The following is a 24,287-nucleotide window of genomic DNA, read 5'->3' as shown; positions in this document are numbered from 1 at the left end:
AGGGTCTTCCCATTTCTACCTCCACCCTCTGATCTCACGATGTACAAAGGACAGGATTTTGATCTCCAGGGGCCATGCAGTTCTGATGGGAATGTTGGTTTGAAAATTCAAGATGCTGTTACTGACGCTGTCATCAGCAAATGCAGCGTTTCACAGTTAAATGCCAGCCAGTGGGGGCAGTGGGAAGGCTGATTTCCTGCCTTGCTGTAGTCCCTCCGTGACTATTTGTTATAGTAATGTTTTAAATGGTGTGATTACATACTAAGAAACTATAGTCATGCAAAATTACAACAGTAAATTCCAGGACCCACAAGTCAAGGAATGGAGTTACAATGGCTTTTCTAACAACACTATGTCACCCCAGGGGCATACACACAAGATGAATGTTTCAAGTGTTACTGAAATAGTCCAAGATAATACATTCTGTTAGATGATGCAGGTTTTTTTATATTAATTTTATTTTCTGTTAAAAAGGAATATTGGACAACCTGATGTTAACCCTTCATATTAGAGACAAATATTTCTGTCGATTTTCTAGGTGTTATTTCAATCCACTCAGTGGCAACAAATTACTGAAAATCTAATTAAGGTCTAAGAAAGGACAATGATGAAGATTATTGAGGTTTTTAAAAGTTTATGTTTTTATAGTTTTAATCACTTCTGTTTCAGGTTACACTGAATTTGAAGGCAATGTTCAGGGATGTGTAGACATAGCACTATGCCCTGACCCTTGGGCTCCTCAGCTGATGTGGGAGCCTCTGGGGATCAGATCCAGGGCCCACCATTTACTAGTGCTGTGATCTAAAGATGGCTGTGAAACCTCCCTGTGCTTCAATTTCCTGTCTACTAAATCGGGATAATCTATATTCTGGAAGGACTGAATCAAGTTAGCTATAGCAAGTATCTTTTAAATAATACTTGCTATTATCGTTATTATGGCCTGGAATGTGGCCCAGAACCCAGAAAGAAGAGAAATAAATAAAAATAAAATGAAATAAAAAAAAAAAAGAAATTAGGATAGCCAAAGTGGATGTTCTCAAACCCAGACATTAAAATGTAGGCCCTTCACTCATAGGAGAAATCGCCCCATTTTCAGAGCCCATATAAGCCTACTTTCAGGCATCTATTTGCACACATGGGGATCTGGTTTCCCAGATCAGAGTCAGTTAAGAGGGGAGATAAGACAGCATGATCCCTGAGCTTACAACAAGGACAAAGGAGACCCAAACACTAATCTAGAAAAACCTGGCTGCTTGGGACCTTTGCAGGGAGAGTGTTTTCCCCAAACAGGACTGTGGATCAGAATCACGTGGTAGCTTTGTAAAAATACAGATTCCAGGAGTGAGAAGTCTGCATTTCAGTGGGCCTTGAGTAAGATGTAGGGCACATCTCTCACTAGCTTGCCTTCTTAGGACAGCAGTGATCTGGAAGGTCTGTTTAAGAAAGCAGGAACTTACACGATAATTTACAGTTTTTACTCTGATAGTAAAATTTCAAAAGGCATGAATAAATTGCCTTTGATATTCATTGGGAGGACATTATATTCAAGGTCCTACATGGATTAAAGAAGTTGAATTGCCAAGTTAAAGTTCATAAAGAAAAAGTATGCATAATATAAAACAAACAGTACAGGTTGGGCAGGAAGTAGAAGAAACTGGTGAATTACAAGCACTGAAATTGAGCTGATCATTGCAATAAACTCCCATAGCTTAAGGCCTTCTTAATAATTAATAATTTAATATTATTAATATATTAATATATATTATTAATATATATAATATTAATTAATTAATAATAATTAATAATTAATAATTTTCAACTTTACTCTGGAAAACAGGCTGATCTTCCTTGAAAATATTTCCTTCTCTGATCGCACCTTCAAGGTTCCTATGATTGCAGCCTTTCATGTTTGCTTTCAGTTTGGCATTCATTCTACTCACAGACTTTTTGTCCTTATTCTCCTTTATTCTCTCTCTCTCTCTCTTTTTAAAATAAAGATCCATTTATTCATTTGAGAGAGAGAGAGAGAGAGAGGGAGAGAGAGCGAGCGAGCATGTAGGGGGAGGGGCAGAGGGACAGGGACAGGGAGAGACTCTCAAGCAGACTCCTTGCAGAGCACAGAGCCAGACCTAGGCAGGGGGCAGGGGTGTGTGCTGGATCCCACGACCCTGAGATCATGACCTGAGCTGAAACCAAGACTTGGATGCTTAACCAACTGAGCCACCCAGGCACCCCTCTTTTACTTTCTCTTATTTTTTATTCTGCTATTACCCCATCTTGCATAATACGTAGGTTTTATTTTCATTTATCTAATTTTCCAGGTTGGCATCTAAAATAAAAAGCTGCCCATCAGGGTGTCATTTCATTCATTTGTTCATTCATTTAACAAATTAAAAAGCCTCCTGCCAAGCACCTGGTCCATGTGAGGCTCTGCACTGGGCACTGAAAACATAGAGCAAGGGTGGGAGCAGGCAGGGTGCCTACCCTCACCGAACTGGCATTCTACCGCACAAGGTAAGCTGAGATAGCAGACTGGAATAGGTGCCATGAAGACACACATGAAGGCCTGAGTTAGAGGAAATTGGCGGAGAAATGACACTGATGTCAGAACAGGTGGTTGCAGAAGCATTTTCTGAGGTGAAGCATACCAACAGAGATAGAAACAGAAGGAGCTAGCCATGTGACAATGCAGGAAAAGCATTCATGCTCCTCAAATGATCTCGTTGCCATTGTCATCACCTTGAGAACGCGCTCTCATCTCTCCCATCCAGAAAGGTCCTCTCGACCTGCTCTCCTGCCAGCTGCTCTGTCCGGTTTCTGTGTGCTCTGTTGCAGCAGAACTCTGGGAAGGGCTGCCTGCACTTGCTGGCCGCCTCTCTTCTCCCATCAACCGGTTCCGTTCACTCCCGACTCCAAGCCTGCCCTTTTCAAGGTCACCGTTGACCTAACCGTTCAGCCATCATTTTGCTAGACCCATACACAGCCTTTGACAGGGTCAATTCTCCTCCTTGGTGTGCTTTCCTCTCCTGGCTTCCAGGACTCAGCCCTTTCTTGGTTTTCATTGTGTCTTGCGGGCTACTCCTTCATAACATAGTCACCTTTGCAGGTACCCTCTGCCTCCCGACCTCTTCATGTTGGAGTCCCCAGGTGCTGCACGCTTGAGAAATGGCCCTTCTCGGTGGGGCTTAGCCTGACCTTCTGCTTAAAATTACAACAGTTCCCTATCCATATGCTTGTAATTCTTACTTTGTTCTATTTATTTTTTGATTGTGCTAATCATCTCCAAATGCTACATAATATACTTAATTTTTTGTGCATATTACTTATTTTATGCCACTGCCCACTGGAAAGAAAGCTCCAGAAGTTTTGTTCACTGAGGTATTATTCCAGATATCTAGAGTAGTGCGGAGCAGTCTTACATGAACAAATGAGTCAACTTCCCTTTGCAAACCAGCTCTCTTTCCAACCTCTGCCATTGATTCTGCCATGATCCTTTCTTCCCCAGACTGACATCTTGAAATCATCTTTATTTCTTCACTCAGCCCTTCATTGTACACAATCCATTCAAGTCCTTCCTGCTCTGGTCTGTATTGTATCTCAAAGTCACATTGCCTTCCTAGTTTCCCAGCCAGGACACTCTTCCAGACCCTCATTACTTCTCCCCTGGAGTGTTGTTTATCGTTGCTCTGCTATTTCCCCTCTAGTGCATCTTGTCAACCTCTGCCAGATAAATCTTTCTACAGTACAGCCTTAACCACAACACTCCTTGCCCAGTGAGTAAACTTTTTAACCTGGTGTTTACATAGAGATGCATGAGAAGCTGTGGGAGTGGAATGATGGGGGCCTGGGGCAGAGGAATGGAGTTCTGCTGGAGGAGAATCTGGGGAAAATATTTTTCAGGAACGTTATTTCCCCCTAATAAGAAAAAAGTCTGTTTATTTAATTGAAAATTTTATTTTTTTAAAGTTCCTAAGCCTTTAGATATTTTTAAGTATACATCAAAATATTATGAGCACACTAAAAAATACATGAAGAATTTTATGGACCTGAACTAACAAAATATATTTAGCTCTATAAAAAGTACACAGTGGAAAACAAACAAACAAAAACCCATAAATTTTCCTTTTTACCAAATATAGTTTGATTCCCCCCAGAAGTTTTTTTTTTAACTTCAGCTTGAACATCATAGTATCTGAGTTCTTCACATTGCTATGCATCTTGATTCTCTACATCTCAATTGCCTGATTAAAAAAATAGGCAAAAGATATGAACAGACACCTCACCAGTGAAGGTATACAGAAGGCAAATAAGCATATGTAATGATACTCCACATCATCATTGAGGAATTGCAAAGGAAAACATCAGTGAGATATATTACACACCTATAAGAATGGCCAAATCCAAACACTGACCACCAAGCGTGGGAAAGAAACTCCCATTCATGGGAATGCAAAATGATAAAGCCGAAGATAACTCAGTGGTTTCTTACAAAACCAAACGTATTTTTACCATATGATTCAGCCAGCATGCTCCTTGGTGCAAATGAATGGAAAATTTAGGTTAACACAAAAATCTGCACATGAATGTTTATAGAAGCTTTATTCATAGTTGTCAAAACTTAGAAACTATTAAGATGTACTTTAATAGATGAATGGCTAAACCATGGTACATCCGTATAGTAAAATACTATTCAGTGTTAAAAAGAAAAGAGCTATCAAACCATATAAAGACACACAGGGGGACGCCTGAGCGGCTCAGCAGTTGAGCATCTGCCTGCAGCTCAGGTCATGATCCTGGGGTCCTGGGATCAATTCCCACATCAGGCTCCCTACAGGGAGCCTGCTTCTCCCTCTGCCTATGTCTCTGCCTCTCTCCCTGTGTCTCTCATGAATAAATAAATAAAGACACAAAGGAACCTTAAATGCATATTACTAAGTGAAAGAAACTGACCAGAAAAGGCTACCTGCTGTGTGATTCCAATTATCTGAAATTCTGGAAAAGAAAAATCTGTGGAGACAGTAAAAAGTTTTGTGGTTGCCAGAAGCCGGGGGAAGGCAGGGGTGAACAGGAACAGAGGATTTTTAGGGCAGTAAAAATACTCTGCATGCTACTGTAATAGTGGATACATTTCACCATGTTTGTCCAAACCCATAGAATGTATGGCAGCAAGAATGAAATAATGACAATGATGTGTCACTGTTGGTTGGCTGATTATAATGAATGTATCACTTTGGTGGGGGATATTGATGGTGGGACAGAATTGTGTGTGTGTGCGTGTGTGTGCACACACGCGTGCGTTTGTGAGGAGGGACTATGAGGGAACCCTTCTTTTTCCCTTAATTTTGCTGTGAATCTGAAACTGCTCTTAAAAAATAGTCTATTCATTTTTTTAAAAAAACGCTCACAAGTGCCTACTTGCCGGTTGAAGTAGATAGTTATGCCTTTATAAAAATAATGTAATGAAGGGACCAATATGTACATAAGAAAACTGGTGAGGCAAAATATATGCTCAGAATTCTCGGGAATGACCTTTCTACACTCCTGACCTGTGTTCCACACCATGCTCCCTTACTCCATTTCTGCGTCTTCCTCCCATCACTATGTCCTGCATGTTGTCCTCCCATAGAAGTCTTTCACCTCTGAAGTCATAATCCCAGCCACTGATCATCCCCAAATGTTTTGCCAGGCCATCTGAGCACTTTGACCCATCCACCTGCTCCCATCTAGCAACCTCTCCTGTCCTCATTGCCTCCTGATCCTACTTAGTCTACAAGATCCAGCCTTCATCCCCTTGTCTCAGCATCCTCAAGCACCCTTATCATGTCTTCCTTCACACACAGCAATAGCACCCCCCTCTGGGTGAGCCCACCTCCGCATCTCACACCTCTTACTCTGGGTCCCACAAAACAGAACACCACCCAGTGAGACTGTGGTCATGACATACCTCAGTCAGACCCTCTGCTTGTTAGCTGGAGCTCTCTGGTGGGAGCTCTCCTGGCTCCTGAACCTGGGAAGCAAATTCTGGCCTTAGACCTTGTATCTGGAAGGGATTTCCTGCTTTAGCTAGGTGTTAATGCACCTCCTCCCCCCATTTAAAGGAACCAGTGCAACTCTTTGTCTTAAAGGCATTTTACGTTGTGCACAGAGTAATTAACTGTTTTCCCCCAGGAGACCCAGTTTAGGGATCAAGGAGACTCAATGGAATTATATTTCATTTATTTCAATGACAGGAAATGGGTTAAAATATGGATTTTGCTTATAAAATACAGAGGGAAAGGGATCCCTGGGTGGCACAGCGGTTTGGCGCCTGCCTTTGGCCCAAGGTGCGATCCTGGAGACCAGGGATCGAATCCCACGTCGGGCTCCCGGTGCATGGAGCCTGCTTCTCCCTCTGCCTGTGTCTCTGCCTCTCTCTCTCACTGTGTGCCTATCATAAATAAATAAAAAAATTAAAAAAAAATACAGAGGGAAAGAAAGAAAGAAAAGAAAGAAAGAAAGAAAGAAGAAAGAAAAAAAAGAAAAGAAGAAAAGAAAAGAAACGAAACGAAAAGAAAAGAAAAGACCTTAACATTTTATTCCCAAGTATAAAGGCAACTACTCTGCTATTGCTGTCAGTGGTTTCAGAGATGTTTGGGTATTATGCTTACCTTTTATTTCCTTTGTTTTTATTTGTTTATTTTATGCAGAACTGAAGATGTCAAGGAAAACGTGCTGGCAGTTTTACTCATTGTGCTGGTCTCGCTCCTCGGCTTTCTGACATTGAACCAAGGCTTCTGCAAAGACGTGTGGGTGCTCCTCTTCTGCCTCGTCATGGCCAGCTGCCAGTACTCCCTGTTAAAGGCAAGACCACATCTGATTCTTACCATCACTAAGGTATCCTTGAAATCACAAGATGATGACACAGACACTTGTGATTTGTGTTCTAGAGTGTTCAGCCTGATCCCGCCTCGCCAATACACGTAAGTCTCAGATAACAGGCAAGTAGCTTGTCTTGTCTGCTTGTGTTAAAGATAGGGGAACAAAACCTATTCAAAGGGCAAAATATATGTCAGTGTACATATACTCAATGTATAAATAGAAATATGAGTGCATGGTTGCCAGATTCGGGCTCGAGCTGAGAGCGTGGTGTGAGTGCCAGAGGGGTAGCAGGGAGGATACAGAATGTGGATGGTCTTTCCAACCCCGCTGGACTCTAGTCAGGGCCAACCATGCAGCCCAGCGCGGGAAGACTGGCCTCTGCAGTTGGAGTGCCTGCCTTTGTTTCCTGGTTCCTCCCCTTGAATGTGGGACCCAGAGCAGGATATGTCTACTCACCGTGTCTGTGTTTCTCTGCATGTCAGTAAGGATAATGAAAATGCCTGTAGGGATTAAATAATCTATTTAACTTCTTTAAAACGGTGCCTGGAACACAGATGTTGCTGAGCGAGTGGGAGCTATCATTAATATTAGTTGTGTAAGCATGAGTCATGAAGCTGATTTGCTGTTCCACATTTTCAAGAGTCTTGTTACCTTTCGTCCACATAACTGTGGGCTGACTTAGAGCTGAGATCTGGGCTCGCCATCCTGACCTGTTGGTGCTCTGGCGTCCTGCCATGAGCATGAGATCTGAAGCATGCATGGTTTCCACTGACCCAGCTGCCCTTCCCCTGCAGAGTACTGGGGGGATGCGGTCTGGCACCCTGGCTACATGCCTTTGCACCAAGCTCCTGCCTGGCAGGACCTCTCAGCTCTTTGAGAGGACTTTCTTTCCTTTGTTATGGTGAGCTGTGCACACCACCCCACCCGCCCCCACCCGCCCAAACCCTTCCAGAGAAAGAAAGCTTGATCTTCCTTCCATTGTGCTTTTAAAAAATTCATATCCAGGATTTAGGACTGCTTTTAAATCTGTGATAGCTCCTGTTTAGCTCATAGTAATTAAGAAAAGCTTATAATTGGACGATCACATGGCATACGTTGCTATCTTGTTAAATTCCTCTGTTCCCCATAATTGGTTTACATATAATACATCTTCTTTTATTCCCGAGTCTGAATGTCAAGATAAGTAGAAGCAGCATAATTAGGGTATTAAGATGTATTGTTGTGATTATCGTCAGAAATCTGGGTTAGGTGGTGTGCGCAGGGATGTGGAGCTCTGAAGTTTTTTGCTCAAGCCCACCCTAGATGCCATATCCTCCTTTTGCTTCAGTAAATAAACCCTCCTTTCTAGTAATGGCACTTCAGTGTCACCAGCTTTCCTGGGTGACTTGGGGGAGGGGTGTTATATGCTATTACACACTCATTTCCTGCATGTACCTTCAGCAGTAATGAAGAACATGCTGGGAGAGGTGATGGTGAGTACAGCTGCATAATCCCCGTGGATTTGTCGTGTCTGGTAGCAGCAACCCACTGTCATTTCTCTAAGCTGGAGTTATATTGCCTATAGAGGACTCGGTTAAGCAGCTCTTCCTGTACCTGAGCAAGTATGTGCATAGTGAGATAGTAAGAAATGACTTCTCTTACTGTCATAATAAGACAAGAGTCAGACATGTGTTTATTAATTCACTCACAAAGCTTTCTTGGTAGATTAGCCCCTGATTGGAATTGCCAGTTTGCTAACAGTTCTGGTGGGAAGAAAAAATACAGGAGCTACAAAATGTTTCCTTTTGCCATCTGCCTGAGCCATGTGGGCATTTAGAAGGCGGATTACAATCTCCAGTTTATAAATGTGAAAACCTCAGAAAGGAGGTGGGCGGGGAGCAAACCAAGTCTGGGCACAAAGGCAGCTTGCAGGCCTGCTGCTGATGTCAGCCCTGGTCATCACATGAACCCAAGTGCTTTCCAAAACTATGCCACTTATTAACAAATTCGGTCAATTCTTGCTCTTAGAGTGATCAGCTGACTTCTCTGCTTTATTGCCTTCCAGAGCACACAGGTGGCAAATTTTGAGCAAGTGGTTCAAATCAGAATGTCGCAAAATAAAAACACTGTTTATTTCAGATATAAGTGCAGAATTAATGATGTGCTAATAGATATGGTACAATAGACCCTGGGCACAAAAGAAATGCATCTGATTATAAAAGAGGACAGCTTAAAAATTTTTGATAGTTTGGTTGGAAACGGGCAGCATTTGAGGATCAGAGACTGGCCATATAACAATGGATGATGTGGCTTTTCACTAGCTTACCCAGATCTGTCCAAGACTCTAACTAACAGTAACCACTGATGATCACCTGGAAAGCAAAGTTCAGTAGGATATCTAAAAGGCGACAAAAAACAGGGCATGTCCTGCACAGAGCCAGACTCAGGAGCCTTTCCCAGCACCCACGGGGTCTGAGTGGATGCAGCTGGAGCAGCACCGGGGAATCTGCATGGTGCTGCTGATGGTAATGGTGATCTCTTATGACATGTGAGCAACACTAGGGTAGCATGCATGTTTGGGGATTTGAATCCAGCCTTATCATGTAGAAACCCTGAGATCTTGGGCAAGTTATTTCTCTGTATCTCAGGTTTTTTATATGTAAATGATGAAATCATGAAACAGGATCCTAAGGGGTTTGAACAAGATAATGTGATAATGTCTTCAAGTACTCAGCACAGTATCTGGTACTGTGGAAGCACTTGACAAACCTTATCAATTATTTGTGGGTAAAATATGGATAATAAGAGCAACCTCAGATTTGGTGAACAGTAAATTACATAGTATCTATAATGAGCTGAACAGTAGGCCTCAAATACACTAAGTCTCCTTGTTTCCTTGCTCACCGTACATACTCCAAAGAGCAATGGCCGTAACTTGTTACGTGTCCTATTTAGTGAATTCTGGCTACTATATAATGAAGACATTTGGTACCACTTCCTGTTATATTAAGAATTATTAGGAATGATTTTCTTAAAGACTCTATTTACTTATTTGAGAAAGAGAGAGAGCGCACAAGCAGGGAGAGAGGCAAAGGGAGAGGGAGGAGTAGACTCCCCACTGAGCAGGAAGCCTGATGTGGGATTCTAATCCCAAGACTATGAAATCATGACTTGAGCCAAAGGCAGATACTTAATCAACTGAGCCACCCAAGTGCCCTGGGAATGATTATTGTAAATAAACTTTTTTATTTTAGAACAGTTTTAGATTTATAGAACATTTGGGAGAATAGTACAGCGGGTTCCCTTATACCCCCCTACACATTTGTCACAGTTACTGAGCCAATATTGATACATTATTAGTAACTAAAGTCCATTTTATTCAGATTTCCTTAGTTTTAACTTAATGTTCTTTTTCTGCTTGAGGACCCCATCCAGGACACCACACTGCATTGAGTTATCGTGACAGCCTTTCAGACATTCCTTATTTTTTGATGACCTTGACAGTTTTGAGGAGTGCTGGTCAGGGATTTTGAAGCCCGGACCTCAGTTGGGATTTATCTCATGTCTATCTTATGATCAGACTGGGGTTATAGTATGTTGGGAGCAAGACCATAGAGGGCAAGAGCCATTTTCATCATGTCATGTTGAGGGTACATACTGTCTATGTGACTTATCACTGTCGGTGTTGGCTTTGATCACCTCGTGTTTATCAAGGGAATGATTTTGAACGACACATAAACATTTCTCAATCCTCAGTCCTAGAAATAAGAAGGTCAACTTAGTTTTGGTGGCTCTTGATTACAAGTTAAATTATATTTATCTCTTTAGTTGTGTGTTTACTTTGGTCAAAAGAAAAAAAAAAAAAGAAGAAGAAGCGTTCTTTAAAGCATGTGCCATTCCAAATTGCCTTCTTTGAATTCTTATCTACTGAATTTCTGCCATGAAATAGGGGCAGAACTTAGGTCGCCACCCTTCCATCTGTCTTTCACTGCCACTGAGGGAAGTGGTGGGTAAATATGTAAAGTAGGTGGGGATGGAACTGATGGCCCCATGGCCACCCCTCTGAGGAGTACTGTCATCTCCACTTTGCTGCCCCCTGATTGGATGACCCCATAGACCTATTTGTCACGATTCACGAGCCTGAAAGCTGGGAAGTTGCCCTGAAATAAATCATTCCATGAAATGAGATCATCAACTCTATTAAATTATAAGCTGAGCTTAAAGGACCTCATTTGCCTGTGCCTTTTTAATTTTTAGACTGGCCAGTCAGATTTCAACGTTATTTAAACTGGATTAGCATTTTACCAGGCAGCTGATAGGAATTATTTGACCTTTTGATCTCTGCTTATCTCCTACATTGCCTCCTCTGAAATCTTGTGGATTCTCCTGTACACCACAAGTGTGAGTCTCAGAGTACTTACCAGCCCAGGTCTTCTTGGGGATCCACCCCCTGTAGGGCATTCCTCCCTTGGCATCACACACAAGGAGAACTCACATGTATCCTTACAAATGCTCACGATGACACTGAAGGGACAGCTGAGTTGCTAATGCTAAAGTAAAGAACTCATCAAGAGGCACAGAGAGAAGAAATCCTAGTAAACAAAACTGCACCATCGCAAGAAACGACACACCCAACTCTTAGGTAGTGATGGGGGTTCAAGTAGGTGAACACAGTGTCCCAGAGTGGCGGGCAGAGCATATGGTTCTAGCTCTCCTCCTTCTCCACCCTCCAGAGCTCTCCTAGGAAAAGCCAACACTCCAAAGCTGTTGCTAATGCTTTCCCCCATACTCTATAGTTGCTTCACAGGAGTGGTGTTCATGTTATGTGTTTAAAGGATGACGATTACGAGTGAGATTTAGTCAGGCTGAGTCCTTGGGCATGGAAGGACCAGCACCAAGTGCACTCCTCTTCCTGGGTGTTGCTGGGAACCGACAACGTCCAGGCTCCAAATCCTTGCTCTGCCACTCTGCTTTCTGTCCAGGAAGCTGGGGGCAAATTTCTTAATTTTGCAAAAAATTAAGGCATAAAGCTTATGCCTCAGTTTACTCTTGGCAAAATGAGAATAATAAGTACTTCATGGTGTGTACCGAGGATTAACCCCATGGATGGAATGGTGCCTGGGGCAGGGTAAATGTCAGCTCTTGTTGCCACTGCTGTTCACAGCAGCCAACTAAAATACGGGGCCCCTGAACATAGCTGGATGTAATGTGTACAAACACCATAGGTCCGAGGGGGCCCCTTCCTGCCCTGCAGACTGGGGAAGCAGAGGATGCCTGTGTGCAGAGAGCCTGGAGCTGACACCTGCCCACAGCTGAGATGGGGTGGTGGCCGCAGGGCCCGGCTATGCCCAGCCCTGGTTTACTCACTGCTCAGGCCCAGCTGCACTCCAGATTCTCCCATACCCCATCTTCCTTATAATAGATGCCTGTTGTTGTTGTTGTTGTTGTTGTTGTTTTTCTAACAGTAAGTTTGAAGCATTTGACCAGCCCACTGTCTTGATGAGAGGATAACTCGAATGGCCTCATCCTTTAGCCGCGTGCACCAGCACTCTCCAGAAGCGGGGTTCCTGGAGGTGTTGATAGATTCTTGCACCTTCCCCTTCTGCTGCGCTGCAGCCAGAGCCGGGTGGTAACCTTGTTCTCATGGGTGGATTTGATGGAAATACAGCTGCACACGCCACCAGCCTCCAAGATGCCCCACTGCTAAAGTTGGGGGCGTCCCCCCACCAGGATATTTTAAAGTTGAAATCACACGAGAAATAGTTGAATGTATTGTAAAAAAAAGACTGGTCAGACTTCACCTGGCAGAGCAAGGGGAATTTTTCTATTGGGAAAAAGAAAAAGCAATCCTTAGGGGTCCGATGATTGACTCACGTGTGAAAGAAGGAATTGGAGAGCTGGGGAATATTTTTAGTAGGTGTTCTTAAGAATCAAAAAAAATAAAAGTGATGTCTATGCCTCACATTAGTGATATACTTAGAATGGTTTGGGGACCCAAAACATAGAATGAGAAGTGAGGTGAAGTCCTGGCATGATGATGAGGGCAGGCTCTTTGCAAGGGAGCCTTAAGTTTCATCTCATAAATTTCAATGACAAAAAAAGCATTCCCCTTCCCATAAATAAAGTTTGACTTGGCAGATTTAAGATGATATCACAAACGTGTTCAAAACCAGACTTTCAATTCCTAGAAAATGTATTTTTAAACTTTTAGGAAAAGGAAGAATCAGGACAGCTCTTAAGGGAGGCAGCTCTTAAATTTTGTATCCTAAATGGTGTCACTTTGGGAGTGTCTCATATGCTTGTGTATTTGTATACTAAGTAGGTATCTATACTGACCAAGTGATTCTGCTCTTCACTTGATAAGAAATGCATTAAGATTTCACTTAGGCTTTAGTTTCAATTTTTCTTTTAATGCAGAAGAGGTATCCCCAATCCCACTAATCTATGATCCAGTTGAATTCAAAAGGAAATTTCATAAGAGTGCAAATATTCCTTTCAAGACTGAGTCTGGACTCAGGGCCAAACATAGCCAGCCCCCATGGACAGCCTGTGTTTTCCTTCCTATTAAAAGATGGTCTCAGAATAGGACCATTTCTATTATAGAAGCAGTGGCAATTTAAATTGCATTTCTAAATATAACACGTTCAAGGCAGTGACTTTAAAAATCCACATCCGAAACCATATCACTTTAATCTTTACTTTTTGTACCCAAAGTAGCTCATGAATTGCAAAGAATATTCTTCCCCTAATTCATTTTTGTTGGTTTTTTGAACCTTATGAATTGTGCATTGGTTTGTGACATGCAAATTTTTCATTGGCTTTTGCCCTGGAAAGTTTGATGTTGTATCTTTTCCTTAATTTCTTTATCTATCCAAGGAGAGGAATAAAAATGTTTCTACTTCTCCTCATAACAATATTTTGAGAGCTAAGATGAGATCTGTTAAGTTTTTGGTCCTCCTCAAAGTTTATATAAATGGTGAGGTGTTTTTTTTTTTTAATTGTATTATTCCCTTGTGCTATACTAAGACATTTTATACTCTCTCTGAGGGTATAACTTTGCACCTGTATTGTCTTGCTTTTGAAGACAAGGAAATCAAAGACCACCACTTATAATTCTGTTTCTTATTAATAGCAGGGCTCAAGTTAGGCCATGTAGAGTGAATATGGCTTATATTAGTTTTGCACTTGAAATGAGCAATAGAAACAGAAGTTTTACTATTAGGGAAGCATGGAATTAGATCCATCTAGATTGTATCTAAAGATGGTAATTAAATTTTCAGCTAAATCTTGTTGAGTCTGAGAGGTATAACATTCTTTTTGATAGTCTTGTTCTTAACTGCCAGAATAATTATTGGAGATTTTTTTCTTTTCCCAGTGTTTTGTGTATATGAATTATGGTGGGGGGAGAGAATGTGATTTATGGTGTAAGTTGTATAATATGATATGAATTACTGACTATGAAGCTTTTGTCATTTAATCAAAATGATAGGTACCATTCAGAAATTGTGTTTGTTTTCTAGGGACACAACCAAATCATAACATATAGCAGACCAATCTATTTTTGTGTGCTGTGTGGCCTTATTTTGCTTCTTAATACAGGGGCCAAAGCCCGGCACCCTCCCACTTACGTTGTCTATGGCCTGAAGCTCTTCTCTCCAAGGTCCCTCCAGTCAGCTAGGGACCTCTTAATAGGTGAGTGAATTTGAGGGTTGTGGGGGACATGGGGAGTGGATATGTTTCCTCTTTATATTCTGAATTGCTAGCTGGAGAAAACTTATTTGATTATTGGATGAAGAGAGGTGCATTTCTCTCTTGGCTTATAAACTTTCAGAAGACGGTCTGGGAGCTGGAGCCCCAAAGCATCCAATAGCAGAATTATTCTAAAGGATGGTGATGTCCATGATAAGCCATAACACTGTAGTATCTAAAAAAAACAAAACAAAAAAACAAAAACAAAAACAAAAACAAAAAAAACAAAAACAAAAACAAAAAAAACAAAACACTGTAGTATCTGAGGACCGGCTGCTGTGGGGCCTGGTGCGGGGTGTCAGTGGGGCACCCCAGGGGTGAGGGTGGTTTTGTTACCAGGGTGGCAGCTTGCCAGAGTGGCACAGACACTCTGGGAATGCCAAACTGTGCCTGGTTTTCAGTCCAGGTAGAGTCCTGGATACACTGGTCCTCCAGCCTGTCACTGATTTGCTTGGCGAGCCTTAAAATCTAGGCAGTACTTAATGTGAAGGGCTCCGTTCTCACCGGTAACTCGCACAGGGTCATGGTTAGGCACTTGGCTATGTGAATTCCAGTTCTGCCACTTTGCTAGTTATGTGACCTTGGGAAGAATTCAAGAGTAATATGGGGACAAAATAGTACCTGCCTTAGAGGTTGGTGCAAGTTTCCAATGAGTTGGTACATTTAAAAATATGGACCAGTGCTGGGCACCAGGTATTAGCTGTTATTATCATTATGCAGAGAGGCTACCCCAGCATTGCCTGTGAAGACCTGACTGCCTGCAGCTCTGAGAGTTCTTGTCGTGATATCCAGAGGTTGACATGCATGCCAACCTGTAATTGACTGTGATGACATTGCCCAAATGAGGTGATAAAGGGCAGCTACCAAAGACACCAGCCCCTAGACCTACCACTTGCCAGCTCAATATCTTACTTAAAGGAGCTTTTCAAAGCCATAGGCCTCGTATCATTCTTTCTGTGGCCCCCATGACAACTCTCTGAGCCAGGGGGAGTGGCGTATCTTTGTGTTCCTGATAGGTGAAAACCATGGTAGACATTCCACTCTCTGACTCTCTTTCCCTACCACCATCTGCCCATTCCTCTTTCTGCTGTTTTGGTAGCAAACTATTCCCTCCCCCACACCCAGCTCCCCATAAGCCTGCCTGTATCTGCATCCTCAGCCTTTCTCTTCCTATTACATCAAGTGAGGGTCTGAGTAACTTCTTAATAGCAAAAGGTTAGGCACCATTTTTAAAGATAATCTCTGTGCTCAAGTAGGGAACAGAAACATATTGAGGAAAGAAAAAAACTGATCCCATGATTACACTCCTAGGCAATGCTGCTTGCCCAAGAATATTTGCTACTACTTTTCTGATATTTTTCACTTTACTTTTTTATATTACTTGGAGTTCTGTCAGTTGGAACGCACACACACACACATACACACACACACACATTTGCATGTGCACCCTTCCCCCAAAGAAAGACTTTCAGATACTTTTACCTTCCTATAAATGAGCTCACCCATCTTCCCCCTGAGATTAGCTGCAATGAAAAAGTCAGAGTTTGAGTAGACACAGATGCCCAATCATGGTTGTGCATACTGGAGACAATCCTTTCCTGCTGTCTTCTTGTAAACAGCAGTGCTGGAGTCCAGAGCTCAGGGCATAGGAGGGCCTGGGGATAAGAAGTGGAGAGGGTGGGAAAGCATTTTGGAAAGTGTTCAAGAAACGTGTGTCTAAGTCAAAATGTTGCCTCCTCTTTCTGCACCCCACACTCAGTCTTGGGTACCTTGTGGACATCTTTTCCCAGGAACTGAGGCATGGGTTTGTGTTGATAGAGTTCTACCTATTACAGGTCACAAGGATTTGTGTTTTGACTTTGGCACCTCCTCATCTCATCCTCATGCCCTGTGTTCCTGTTCTGTAGTGCCCCTGACCCCTTGACCATACTCGTTGATGGCCCATTTCCCCTAAGCTTGGTCCCATCTCCATATTTTTCACAGCACCAAACCTAGTTTGCAGTCATCTCCTTCACTTGTGGTATTTGACCAATGTCTGTGTCCTTGTTAGCTTCTATGCTGCTGGGTAAGGGCAAGGCAGATCCCTTGTCTCCTTTCTCACACCGAATCCCTAGTACCACTGTGTCTGGTAAAGACAGGCACTGAAGAAATGTGTGTTGACTGGATGAACAAATGAACACAAAGTATGCTTTAAGTAGTAAGGAAATTAAAGTGTGGGTGGACTTTTGGAATACTCATTCCTAAATCAGGGAAAGCTTACCATCATTTTCGGATGTTTGCCTCAACAAATAGTAAGTAGGGACCTAATAAGCATCTCTTGAAGATGACTTGTAGAAAGAGGGAGAAAAGCATGACATACATTCCATTTAGAAATTGTTTTTCTGTACACAGGTGTCCTTCATTTCTCTTTTTCTTTAATTTATTACTGTAAACAAGCCAATGCCATTGAATTCATGGAGTTGTCCTGGCTTAGCAAATATGCCATGACATCAGAATGTGAAATGTTAGTAGGGTTCAAAAAGTCTAAGACTTTAGTGTACTTAGTAAAAGCCTGAGGTTTTGATTTTTAGCAGAAACCCTTGTTCTAAAATAAGCTACTGGCCTGTGTGTATTCTCATTTTATTTTTCTTCAAACCAATTCCATTGAGGAGTGGAGATGGCTCAGGGAATATGGCCTTTCTTACCTTTCTATCTGGGATTCACTTTCCTTCATTAAAGCTTTTCCTTAATGGATATTTTTGTCTGCTTGTCAACGGTAATGAGTAAAAATAGCAGTAAATAATCTGGCAAGCCAACTAAATGACTTCTGGGATACAGAAAAATGGAAAAATAGAACAATAGCAATCCCTGTAGAGTGAACGTGTTAAACACACTAATTTGCACTGAGCAGGAAAAGATTGTGGAAGAAATTTAGAACAATTGGGAATGAGAAGAAGGTGAGAGAGGTGGATGCTGTTTTTCTGACTCAATGAGGGAAAGCAAGGGCAATTCAAGGTCATTCCTTCTTTATGGAGCCTCTCCACCTGCTGTCCCTCACTACCAAGGGATCTGAGTGCACATAACTGCTGCCATTATTAGGATCAGAAACTAACAAGGAGAGGAATAAAAATCAGGATAAAACAGAAGATTATTGGGAGAAAAGAATAGTGCAAGTTTCCTCTAGATGCCATAGCGAGGTACTGCTAATGAGGGGCTGAGAACATCAGAGATTTATCGTCTCATAGTTCTGGAGGCCAGGAGTCTAAAATCTCTGAAGGCATGAGGGCATGAGGGAGGAACCTATACTGGCCTAACTCCTTGGCTCCTAGATGGCCTTGTGCCTGCGTCTGTCCACTTTGTCTTCCCCCTGTGTCCAAATTCCCTGTTTTTTTTATAAGGACATCAGGCATATTAGACCAGGGCCTATCCTAATGACCTCATTGTCACTTGATCATGAGTAAAGACAGACCGTATTTATTGCCGAGTACCGTCACTTTCAGGTACTGTTTTGGAGGGACATGACTTAATCCTTTTAGCAAGGACCATTTTAGAAAAAGGACAAGAGAGAAATAGGAACTAAGCACAAGGTTCCGACCTTGTTTTCCACTGTGTGGTCAAAGGTGGTATGTGCCTCTCCTGCTGTGAGCCTCCTCTGGTGGATGCCGGGGAATGTGGAATATTTCTTAAGAGTTGTGCCTTATTGCTGATATTTCTGTTATCTGCTGCCCCTCCGGTTTTCTGCTCAACACCATCCACCTCTTAGAGGAAGAGGAGGCAGCAGAGGAAGGGGTGCAAGAAAGGAGCAGGGAGTATCCGTGTCTGCTGCTTTCATGTACAGTGCACCCTGCCCTCTCTGCCTCCCCGGGCAGAAGGCTGTGAATATGAGCCAGTGGTGGGACACGAGTCAGGTGGAAATCGGGTGGTGGGAAAGATGGAGAAGCTCCTTGTCATATTGAGTGCAAGGAGAGGAGCATCTTGAAGGCAAGCATCTCAATCAGCTGATAGAACAATGGAAAAAGGTGGGATGTGGGATGCTGATGGGAGGTGAGGGACTTGGGGGCCCAACTTGGGGACACAAGAAGAAAGAGTCAGCAGCAAGGACTTGTCGTTTTTTATAGGCTGAGGGAGGGTGAACTAAAGACAGAAACACTAAGAGCAATATTCTTACATGATTTTTCCTTCTCTGACCCCTCCTGTATATTCAGAATACCCCTGTAGGCACTTCTCTTTCATTATAAGGGACAATTTTTTTTCTTTTTATTTTCAGGAGTAAGGTGAAGGAACCTTTGTGTCAGGACTCCTTGCCTTGCTCAGTCAGAGATGGTAACCGCTGGGCTGGAATTTTTAATACTTTCCAATCGGGGTAACTTCAGAGAAAGCCTACAAAAGGAGGCTGGCTTTGTAATTAGCCCACAGATGAGGAGCCAAAAATACCGTACTTCAGTTCTTAGTACGGTATCAAAAGGAGCAAGAGCAAAGCTAGAGTGTGCCCTGAGGAACAGAACCACCTTGGCTGCACTGTGTCTGGAGATGGGGCAAAAAATGGGATGTCCAGGGGTGCCCGGGTAGCTCAGTCCATTAAGCATCTGCCTTCAGCTCTGGTCAAGATCCTGGAGTCCTGGAATAGAGCCCCATGTCGGGCTCTCTGCTCCACAGGGAACCTGCTTCTCCTTCTCCCTCTGCCTGCCGCTCCCCCTGCTTGTGCTTTCTAGGTCTCTCTGTCTCTCAAATAAATAAAAGCTTAAAAGAGAGAGAGAGAGAGAGAGAGAGAGAGAGAGAGAGAGAGAGAGAGAATGGGATGTCCAGCCTAGGGAAGAAATGCTCGAGTGCCGGAGGTACACGTGGTGGTGGTTCTCTCACTGTAACCATATTAACTAGTCCCGGCCAATGGTAGCTGGATCACAGCTCACTGCAGCAAAGACATCTAAAATGGTTTGGGTTAGAGCTGCCCAGTGGTAGCACAGGGTTTGCCTAGTGCATGAGTTCCTGACTTGGAAAGAGCTCAGGCAAGAAGTGGCTGTCAGTTGTAGAAGGGCTCCAGGCTCTGCATGGGTCCTCTCAGATCTGAGACTTTGATGTTTTGTTAGTCCATAGGACTAACGCCCAACCTACAATAATGCAGCTTCCATAATGCCACCTTTAGAGGTTGGTGGATGTTTTGAGGACTACTTATGGAATGTACCGTCCTCTGCCCAGGGAGACCTCACATTTATCTTCTGTAGGTGCCTTCTATAAAGACTGTTTCCAGGGCCCGAAATAGACCACAGTCAGGATGATTAGGTAACACACAGATACGGCAGGCTAGAGACACATGATGTATGTGTTCACACCAACTCCATTAGGGTCCAGTTGTATTTCCACGTTATTTTAAATCTGCATGTTTTCACCCCAAACCTGCAACACCAATAGTCATGGGCTAGAATAGTAACAAATATCATTATTCACATTTAAAAAAAGAAACAAGCAAGTTACAATGTTTTTATTTGTAAATGTTGCTTGTAAAGAAATGGAACCATACCAGGAAATTCTGCATTTATGGTAAGTATTAGAGAAAATGAGGAGTAGAAATGAGAGGAAATTATACACCCTCTCAGGGGTATTACGCTAAGAAAAAAAATCTTTGTTCATAGGGAAAATTGCCAACAGCCACAGGGACTTTTCTTTCTTTTTTTTACTTTTGGAAAAAGGACAAAATGACCTCTGAAGCTTCAAGTGTGATTTTCTTTCTTTCTTTCTTTCTTTCTTTCTTTCTTTCTTTCTTTCTTTCTTTCTTTCTTTCTTTCTTTTTTAATTGGAATTCAATTTGCCAACATATAGTATAACACCCAGTGCTCATCCCATCAAGTGCCCCCTTCAGTGCCCGTCACCCAGTCACCCCATCTCCCCCTTCCCCCCTCTCCCCCCACTTCGTTCGTTTCCCAGACGTGGGAGTCTCTCAGGTGTGATTTTCTAATTTGCCCTACTAATGCAACAAGCATTTGGCTGCTTTTTTTATTCACATGAGCTGCCACCCAACAGATGAGATGTGTGGCCTCCACCTCACCCTCCTTTCACCTCCCCGACTTTGATTTTAAAGCCTAGAGCTCTCCTTCTCTAATACATCCTGGAGAGGACCTAGATCGGGGCTCCTGTTGCCTGCTGCCCCTCCACGGTGGGTGCAGGCAGCTCCAGTTCTACATGGGCAGCACGGCACCGCGCTCCAGGGCTTGCCGTGGCGCTTGCCATCCCATCACCCTCAAGCCATAATTCCCTGCCTCCGTTCTTTCCGCTTCCACAGTTGTGGTTTCATTACCTAATGTATTTCTTCGGAGAATGCTTCCTTAACTCTGCTTTGCTGAACAGTTTCCAGTATTCAGCTGCCTTTAATTTTATTTCATGCCCATACTTTTCCCTGGAGTTCTACATTCTTTTTTTTTTTTTTTTAAGATTTTATTTATTTATTTATGAGAGACACACAGAGAGAGGCAGAGACACAGGCAGAGGGAGAAGCAGGCTCCATGCAGGGAGCCCAACGTGGGACTCGATCCCGGGTCTCCAGGATCATGCCTGGGCTGAAGGCAGGGGCTAAACTGCTGAGCCACCCAGGGATCCCCTGGAGTTCTTCATTCTTCCTGTAGTTTTGCCACACACATAGCTCTTGAGAAGGTGAACCAGTGCAATCTCACTGCGCCTTCCATCCACCCCTATCCTGGCCATGAGTACTCCAGAGTATAGGGCAGCATTTCATCTTCATTTCTGGGTTTGAGTCTCAAAGTTGAGAGAAGTAGGAGCAGTCAGTTTGCTTGAAATTATACGGGAATAAAATGTTGGTGCTCCTATATTCTATAATTAAATTTCCACTTATTTCCTTTTTTAAAAAAGATTTATTTTTAAATTTATTTTAGAGATAGAGAAAGAGTGAGCAGAGGGGAGGGGTCAGAGGGAGAGAGATAGAATCCCAAAGCAGACTCAATTGTGGGACTTGATCTCAGGATCCTGAGATTATGACCTGAGCCGAAACCAAGAGTCAACCACCCAACCCACTGAGCCACCCAGGCACCCCAAACTTCTATTTGTTTCTTATATCTTTCACATATCTATGATCTCTATCCACAAAAACTGAAAGAAATTGCGTCCCATAAAGTTGTGTCCAGCAGATCAGTATTTGTCTTATTGCCTACTTTGATTGAAAAGTGTATTTCTCACAGATGCTCCAGGTTATTACAATATTGTTTAAACTTTGCCACAGAAAGCATTGCAGCAAAATCACCATGTGCATCAAAATATGACTCCAATCCCAGGAGGGTTGGGACAGTTCCTTGGGATTGTTCTTTGGGAAGGATTTGTCCCATATTTACTTTCAAGCCACTATTAGCAAGAGCATGGGATGTACAAATACTCTCGTTTCTAGAATTTCATGACATAAAGTTTGCATTTTTGATTTTTCAGAAATAGCTAAAATACCTCCTCCCCCACCTTCCGCCATCATCCCCACTCCCACTGTTGACTGCGGTCTACAGACAGTGTTAGCACACAGTTCCAGAGTTCGGGCATATGGGATTTCAAGTCAAATTTCCTTAGTTTTATTAAGACTTACCAGTATTAGACTTCATTGACATTCTCCTCAATAAACTGAGACAGAAGACAGATGTATTACAGCAGAAGTAATGGTGTTTCTATGAAATCTAACTTACACAGACTTGAGGAAGAGAGGATGACAGGGATGCAGCTGTAAAATGCAGCTCTAGGACATTTTATTCCTCTAACAAGTGATCTCTGTGAGACGTGGAAACCTGGCTTGCGGACGTCTTCTCCAATTGCACTGTTACAATTTTAGGAAGGAGCAGAGCCTTCCTCTGGTCAGGCAGGGCCACCTTCATGTCCCACATGCTCTAGTCCCGAGGAGTCAGGCCCTTAATCACCACCCTCCCTTGTGTGTCTGCAAACCTGGAATTCCCACTAAACTAGAATCTGCAGGTGGTGTTTAGATGTGATGACTCTCAACACCTCAAGTGCTCCAGGTGATAGAAACCCAAAATGAGGAGCCCCCGGCTCTAGTTTTTATACCTCCCACTTCCATGCAGAGAGAGGTCTGCCCTACCTGTTGCCTTTGGCTTTACCCATTCCTGGAGTTTCCCTGTTTCTTCCCCACCCACGTTCCCCAAGTGGAAGCCCATTCTTGCAAACTGCAGACCTTTCCACTGCCTCTTTCACCACCCGAGGTCTCTGCTCGGGCCTGGGCTCCCTTGCATTCCTTGCCTGGACCTCTTTCCTCAGATGTGCCCTTTGTTACTTCCATGGGCACATTTCCACTTGGCCTGCAGACCTTCCTCCTGTGGGTGTGAGGAGTCCAGGATTGCCTCCAGGAAGTGGGCAGGGGGCTCTGGGTGCTGGAAGAGGGGCAGGCAGGATTGCCTCAGGGACCCGGTGGCCATCAACTGCACACTTACCATCAATTTTGTCTGTTCACTTCCAGTATTTTTATATTGCTTCCCTGCAATTTCCCTCCTTGGGCTCTTCCCGCAGATCGACACTTTCTGCATATATCTTTTGGAACAAATTGACATGCTGTTTTTTGGAGGTTCTGGTAAGCCATTTACATCTTGCTCTTCCTGTAAAGAAGTCTAAAGTTCTGATAAGGGCTGAATGGAATGAGAGTCTGGACAGCTAGATTTTCTTCATCCTGAGCACTGAGCTACTTCTTGTGTGCACCTGTATGGACAGGGGACCTTTGTCTCCCACCTGTGTGGACCCTCCCTTGACATAGCACTTTAGATTCCAACACCTCACCTAATCCTTACCTGGAGACTTTGTGCAGATTGCTTAACTTTAAAGTTTACTCTTCTCTAAATGGATATAAACACACGGATCTCATAGAGTTGCTGTAAGAATGAAATGAAATTGTACATAAAGCGTTACAGCATAGCTGGTGATCCAGCACTGTTACCACCTCATTACACACAGGCACACAGAGACACACGCAAGCGTGGCTTGTTTGTTAGATTGATCTTTCTCACTCTATCCCCACTGTCTTCCATGGAAACCTTCATCTGTGATGTTTCCTTTGGCCAGCAGCTTTCAACTGTAAGCAAGGAGGTTTCCCTACCTCCATACTGGACTTGTTCACACGGTCCTCTAAGAATGTTGCCAAAAATTCCTTTTAAATGTTTTCCTCCAGAATTTTTAATAAATGTCAGTCTCTCTCTCTCTCTCTCACTCTCTCTCTTTGTATTAAGTCATCCAGTGCTTTTGACTGATCCCATAAGATATACTCTTTGCTCCTTTGGCAGGCATTTTGTATTTGAAAGGTACAAACATCTCTCTTCACTTTATTGATTGTGAGACTGTTGGTGTTTGTGTTCTAGCTGTTTCTGGGATGACATCAGCTATTTACAGCGTGGCCCGTAGTGCCACCGCCACTGCCCTGCTCCACGTGTTCTGCTTCAGTGCTGTGAAGGTAGGCGTGAGGCCTGAGAGCCTTCTCCCTTCTCTTCCCATTCATTAAATCAACCGGTGGTTTAAGTGAACAAACGTTTTCCTTTAATTACAAAAGAAATGGGATTTGAGCACATCAGGAGTAGCAGGGCCTGGAGGGTGAGGCCTCAGTGGTATTTGAGGACACCTTCAAATATCTGATTTGCCAGGGAGCACAGAGCCCACATGGTCTGAGTCTCCCCCACATATGTCTCAGGCATGATTACTGACCCCTGCAGGGGCCCCTGCGGAGCATGACGGTCAGCAGG

At 43.2% G+C, this 24,287-nt stretch overlaps 1 protein-coding gene and 1 long non-coding RNA gene across 5 annotated transcripts in view; one reads left to right on the top strand and one right to left on the bottom strand.

Annotated features, from left to right (window-relative positions):
- PCNX2 (pecanex 2) overlaps positions 1–24,287 on the top strand; it is a 300,858-nt gene that overhangs the window by 79,915 nt on the left and 196,656 nt on the right. For 3 of the 4 annotated variants that reach the window (XM_041748906.1, XM_041748905.1, XM_041748908.1), the window contains exons 11-15: positions 6,687–6,840; positions 6,927–6,959; positions 14,358–14,529; positions 23,021–23,131; positions 23,910–24,001. In XM_041748906.1, coding sequence (XP_041604840.1) covers positions 6,687–6,840; positions 6,927–6,959; positions 14,358–14,529; positions 23,021–23,131; positions 23,910–24,001 — 562 coding nt within the window. The remainder of the gene's footprint in view (positions 1–6,686; positions 6,841–6,926; positions 6,960–14,357; positions 14,530–23,020; positions 23,132–23,909; positions 24,002–24,287) is intronic. The other variant, XM_041748907.1, reaches the window with a different exon arrangement.
- Positions 4,993–7,433, bottom strand: LOC121487325. Its single transcript, XR_005986824.1, has 3 exons — positions 7,315–7,433; positions 6,648–6,831; positions 4,993–6,427 (listed from the first exon to the last, which is right to left on the bottom strand). It is a non-coding gene; the product is annotated as an uncharacterized LOC121487325 (long non-coding RNA).

The sequence above is a fragment of the Vulpes lagopus genome, chromosome 3, assembly GCF_018345385.1.
Source record: "Vulpes lagopus strain Blue_001 chromosome 3, ASM1834538v1, whole genome shotgun sequence".
In the NCBI taxonomy this organism is placed as follows: domain Eukaryota; kingdom Metazoa; phylum Chordata; class Mammalia; order Carnivora; family Canidae; genus Vulpes; species Vulpes lagopus.
This window is presented reverse-complemented; position numbering and strand designations above follow the sequence as displayed.